General features: G+C 39.7%; 1 protein-coding gene across 2 annotated transcripts in view; it reads left to right on the top strand.

Moving 5' to 3' along the window:
• Positions 1–2,360: 2,360 nt before the first annotated feature.
• Positions 2,361–6,254, top strand: part of LOC144061889 (phosphofurin acidic cluster sorting protein 2) — a 44,436-nt gene continuing 40,542 nt past the window's right edge. For both annotated transcript variants that reach the window (XM_077582787.1, XM_077582786.1), the window contains exon 1: positions 2,361–2,692. In XM_077582787.1, coding sequence (XP_077438913.1) covers positions 2,481–2,692 — 212 coding nt within the window. In that variant the 5' untranslated portion in view covers positions 2,361–2,480. The remainder of the gene's footprint in view (positions 2,693–6,254) is intronic.

The raw sequence follows: 6,254 nt of genomic DNA, 5'->3' as shown, positions 1-6,254 counted from the left end.
TTCACATATTTATTGATGAACGTCAGCCATTATGATCAACATACATTTGTATCTAATAATAACTGAGAAAGCAGGTGGTTCTTTTTGTAATCTGGCCTCAATGATAGAGCAACATATCTGGCTCTCAAGCGTTAATATCTAGGACACCTTATTATATAAACGAATCTTTATGCAGCTCCACACATTGTTTGAGGTGCGTCTGCACAATCTAACGAGATCTAGTACTGTACAATATAAAAATAACCACAATTCATCCTGTTTCCTATAACACAGGTCCTATAGGTTTATCAGTGAGCTGGAGCCTATTCCAGCTGACATTGGTGAGCCGTAAGGTTCACCCATTTACACTTATATTCACACCTATAGGCAATTTAAACCTTAACTGATAGCAATACATAATTTTCTCCCCCTTCTTATGTGTTAAAAACTGGCTGATGTGCTTGTTTAAAAAGTATAAACCCAACCCTCGAGGACATGTCATGTCAAGTCGACTGAAGCTTCACTTTCAAGTTTCAGTTTCACAACACCTAAAGAAAAACAAGTCTCGGCAGTTCACTGCTTGACTGAGATGACAAAACAAATGTGTTTTTAGTGCAGCATTATTGCATGCAACTGAAAGAAAATTGACTTTCAGGCATGTCACGGCCAGCCTTCTCAATATTCTTTATGAATAGACAAGTTTTTGCACATCAATTGTCTGCTCACAGCAGCTTTCATAGGTCTTATTTGAAAATTTATAATGCTATTAATTACATCAATTGCATTTTTTTTGTTACTCACCAAAAACCAGATGTTGAATATTGCTCACTTTATAAAAATAATAATAATAAATATTGCCTTGTAATTATAGGAGTCTTAAATTTTAATGGGTTAATAAAAAATGTTATCTCTATGTCTCTATGTTAAGTGAGCATTACCTGAAAAAAATAAAATAAATAATAATAATATATATATATATATATATATATATATATATATATATATATATAATTTAATTTAATTCAATCAATTTTAAATATTTCCTTAAGATAAGATTCCTTAAGAAGATGATTCATTTGTAAAAAAAAATAACACACAAAACAACAAGGGAAAAAAACTGTAAAGGAATTGGCAATACATAGATATTTCCAAGGATGTCAGCTTCTATGCCATTCTGGGACCCTTATAGCCAGTCTGTATCTCTATTGCAACTTGCTGATGACACATGACATTCTTAGCACATTGGCGACTTCCCTTTGAGAACATCCTGTTTGAAGCCTCACTAAGGCTCGCTAAGGCTTGAACAACATGATGGAGAGGACTGTCATTTTTATCAAAGAAAGGAAATGTATTGATCTATTGATAGATCAGAATACCTGTTGGGGTATTTTGTCGTTCAGTTCGTGGTTAGAGAGCACCCAATTGTTAAAAAACAACAACATTCAAACATTAATAGTTGGACTCTTCACCAGACTGTTAGATCCACACCTGCGACAATGTTCTCCCCTTGACGGGAATGGTACATCCTTTTTTGGCAGATGTCGGCCTCATCAAGCATCTGCGGAGCTATGTCGTGTACATCCTATACATACTATATAGGCTACAAATTAGGGCTGCATCGATAAAAAAAATTCCGTCCGATCCCTGATCTTGTAAAAAGTCTGACCTGCCGATCCAAATTTTTGCCGATCCTGTTTTTTTTTCATAACAAGCAACACATACCTTCAGTGTTCCAATTTTGTTTTATTGGAAAACATTGAACAATATCTGTGAAATAATACAAACGGGTTGTTTTAACTGCACATGAAGTAGTTATCCTATCTCAAATAAAAATGAAAAGCCTATTAGTCATGTCAGCAGAATAGGACAGTGGATTACTTTTTCAGACCTCTGAGGATGGAGACGAGGTCGGTGGACAAGATCGGTTTGTTTTTCAGGGTTAAATTAAGGAAATCAAGCAGATAAATCGGCTGGCCGATGATCAAATATTTAGAACCATGCTTCGCCATCTCGACAAATATATTCATATTATGAGTGGGCACAAGGCTGACCTTAACATTAAGTTGTTGTTTTCTTCAAGTTTTCATTTGGGGTTTTAGTGGGGAGGCAAAACCTCAAATGTGGATATTTGGTTATAGTGCAAAATAGAACTGTGGTAGCCTAATGTGTACGGTACTATTTTTCTCCAATCTGCTTGCCGTCTTTATTATCGAGTGGCTAAATGGCTTTCGTGGGCTTCGTTTTGCATATAAAACGAACAAGCGTTTGTTTTGATGTGGATAATTTTACACATTCCCAAGGCAAGGAGGTGCAAACGACACCCCCCACCCCCACGCCTGTGCTGGCATGCCCCGCCCCGCCCCGACTCTCAGCTTCTCCGCCACTGGCAGTAGAGGACTCGGGTAGTCGGGAGTCTGGAGGAGCTGGGCAAGCAGCGTGCACTACACGGGCTCCCGCGTACGTCCGACACAGCTAGTGTTGCTCCCTCGGCAGTGGAGGTGATGATGGCGGCGGCTGTTGAGAGAGGAGGCTCCCGGGCCGCTTTCCAGAGCCCGAACAGCAGTACCGGGTGTGTACCGGTGCCGTCGACGTTCCCTGCCGGAGCCCTCGCCGGGGCTGTGGTGCTGGGATCGGGCTCCGGCGGCATGCCTGTCCCCATGAACCTCTTTGCAACCTGGGAGATAGACCGATCATCGCCGAACTGCGTCCCGAGGTAACGTTGACGTTAAATTTTGTTTTGTGGTCTATGATCGATGCTATGTTGGATAAGCAACGCCCTCGGTGACTAACGTGAAGCAATGCGAACGAGCTGCCATGCATTTCTGGTTTACTGGGTTGGCTAACTGTGAAGCTAACTAGCGAGCTGGCTAATGCTAAAGCTACAAGCATTCATTAGTGGTGTTAAGAGTTAACAGTAGGTGTTAAAAAACAACCGCGTATTATCATAATACGGCGCTTGCTAGCGCCAGATTCATAGACACAATGGGCTTCATCTTTGTCATAACCATAATGACTGTTGACTGCTTGTTTTTTTTGTGTGTTTGTTTTTTGTTGTTATTGTGGTTTCCGATTGTTATGGTAATAACTAGCTAGCAAAGTTGCGCTAACTAGTTTCTCTAACGCCTGCTGCAGTAAATCGTCAGATTGACAGATGGCTGCCAATCTGTTCAAATATTTTAGCTACATTTAAATCAGAGTTGGGATTAATTGACACCAACATTCCAGATGCACGATGATACGGGTGCTGTTTGTCCCATATTGTCATTTCGTAGCGGCACAGTGCTGTGAACCTTGTAAACAAATCGGATCTTGTCTTGTTTTTGTAAGTTTACGCCTATTCATGCTCTCATGCCTTTAACTCGTCAAGTGCAAGCGCACTCGGTATGTTTCCACGGCCTGTGGCACACGAAATATTATATGCACATTAGCTGACACACTTGTCATGATGCCAGCCTCACTATACAATTTATTTTCAAGCAGACCTGTGTGTGCATTAGTATGCATCGCCGGTGAGAAGGCACACTGCTGCCACCTGATCAGAAGCCTCTCTGGGGAGCTGGGGGTACATTAATCAGCTTTGACCTAGATCTGTTCTACTCACTGGGGGGAAAGTGGGCTTGCAAGGGGAGGGCTTCCTCCACTCTGGATGTGCGTGCGTGCGTGCTGCCTACATGAGTATGCAAGCAAGTGTGAATGGAGTCACAACATGTGAACAACATGAATTATTTACTGCGGAGTTGACGAGTTGCACATGAGCATTATTCAGCATCGTCGTTAGCTCAGATAGCCGATGACGTAACACAAATAGATGTTAAGAATGCTGTTTATGGACATTGCTTACTCTTTTGTGTCACATTACCTTTCTTTCATTTGTGGAAGAGGTAATTGTGTTTCTTGATAAAAAATTTTTTGGAGAGCTAGTGTTTAGCAGTAATTAGTGTGGCAAAATGTACTTGAACATTATCCAGATGTTTTTTATTTATTTAAAAAAATATATATTTTACACTTCAAGTCAAAAACAATCAAGCATCCCTGGACAGTTGACTCCCAAGATGTCCCAATTGAACTATTTCTCCCTCTGGGAATAATGTAAAGTTAGTTGATTTGTAATGATCAACATTGAAGATGGGAAACTGTGGTATTTTCGACAAATTTGGCACACACTTTTTAATGGCACTTTATAACAGAACAAGAATAAAATAAACTACTCACCCTTCAAAGCTTGACAGTTACGTAATGTAGAGGGAACAGTAAGAATTAAAATGTGCCGCAAGCTTGTCAGGCCATTTTCATGCTAGTCATTAGTCATTATGATTATCGCTACATGTTATTTTCAGTAGCATCTGCTTGGTAAAAATGGATGTGTGTGTGTGCGTGCATGCGTGCGTGCCTTGATTTGTATTTATAGTGATTATTGTTTACTTTTGTGTTGTCATTGCCCACTTGTGTACTGGTTTACGTGCATTTTAGTTGTCTATTTAAGCATGTTGTTTCATCTGTGAATCAACACATATATGACAGTGGTTCTTAACCTGGGTTTGATGGAATCCCAGAGGTTCGGTGGGTCAATCTCAGGGTTTGGCAAAGGTCAAAGACATACTCCTGACTCATGTGATTCATGATGATACGCCCCGCTTAGCCATCATTGGCTGCTTAGCCGATCTGTGCTGCAGGGAATTTGGTGCGCTGAGTAGTCAACGAGTGACTGTGGTGATGTTAAGTTGTGTGATTTCTTTATTATTGTAATCAATTCTTACTACAAACACATTGTGTTCCCTCGACATTTATTCAGTCGTAGAAGTGGTGGCCCGTCGCTCCTAAATCTTAGCCACCATTTCTTCAAGGCTGGAGGGGAGTGGGAGTGGAGTGCAGTGCAGCACGCAGCGGTACACCGGATGGATAGTGAAAAAGATGATCAGTAAGCATCTGGAATTTGGGGAGTTTCGTGAACCGGCGGTCTATATTTGCCCGTTAGCAATAAAGTTATTCTCTTTATGCACAAAACACATACCAAAGGAAAACGTACCCAACCTTGGCCCAAAAACTGAGGTTCTGACTACTACTACCATTTAGTGGGTTACCAGTACTATCCCACCAACTAATTTGTAGTTCATGTTTACCTTTTATCCCATCTTCCTTGGATCTTTGAACAGTCACGTCACATGTGTCTTTGAGTTATGTTTTTGTTTGTCTTATGTTCTGAATGTTCTATCCCTGGGAGTTTTTTTTTTTTCAATTCTTGGACTTCACCTTAAACTGTGCTGATACAATGTGGTACAATACAACTGCTGTTGGCTTTATTTTTTTTTTAGAAAACTGATTACTCTGTTTTTCATTTTACCTCGTAAGTTGCAACAATGCAACACAAACACGCTTTGTGGTCAAGGTGGAATGGTAGCATAGTGAGTGTACCCAGCGTGTTCACTATTACAAATAGCTGACTGTATAGCTGACTGTTTGGTGTTGCTGAGCAACCAAGGATGGATAAGGGGGAAATGTTGTTCATTATGATGAGATTAATTTCTGGAATGCTTCTTTTTCTTGCACACTCTATTAGGGCTGGGTATCTTTGACTGTCTCACGATTCGATTTGATTCCGATTTTTGGGTCTGCGATTCGATTCAGAATCGATATTAGATTCAGAACGATTTTAGATTCAAAATGATCATTATGTGATTGACAATGATTTCTGCTTCAATTTATAGATATGCAAAGAATTGTCATGATCTACTCCAGTTTGACTCGCTAATGCTAATTAGTGTGCTACTCGTGGCACTTTTATCACACAAAAGAACGGCTATTCATACAAAACACTTCAGGAATGTATACAGAGAAGCATCTTAACATTAGTGATCGACATATGCTCTTCCTACACTGCAAAAAAACAACAACTTTAATTGGAATAACGTGATCATGACTTTTTGCTTTTATGTGGCTACAACTTAACAGTGTATCAGAACACGTGAAACCATACTACTCCTAAGTGGCCAAATCGTGTACAACATGAACAGTGCTCCCAATAAAGGCACACACAAACAAGGGCAAGACTATATAAAATAATTGAAAACAAAATAGATTTTGGGACATTTCAAATTGATTCTGAATCATACTAAATGAGAATCGCGATTCTTATGAGAATCTATTTTTTGGCACACCGCTACACTCTATGCTTTGAAAGAATTATGGGTTTTATTCTACAAAAATGAAAAAAACAAAACAATACAATGTCAATACAATGGAACATTACAATGAATACACAAAATCGAAATCCACTT

Source organism: Vanacampus margaritifer, chromosome 12 (assembly GCF_051991255.1).
Source record: "Vanacampus margaritifer isolate UIUO_Vmar chromosome 12, RoL_Vmar_1.0, whole genome shotgun sequence".
NCBI lineage: Eukaryota > Metazoa > Chordata > Actinopteri > Syngnathiformes > Syngnathidae > Vanacampus > Vanacampus margaritifer.
Note: the sequence above shows the minus strand (reverse complement) of the source record. Positions and strands in the feature narration are given on the sequence as shown.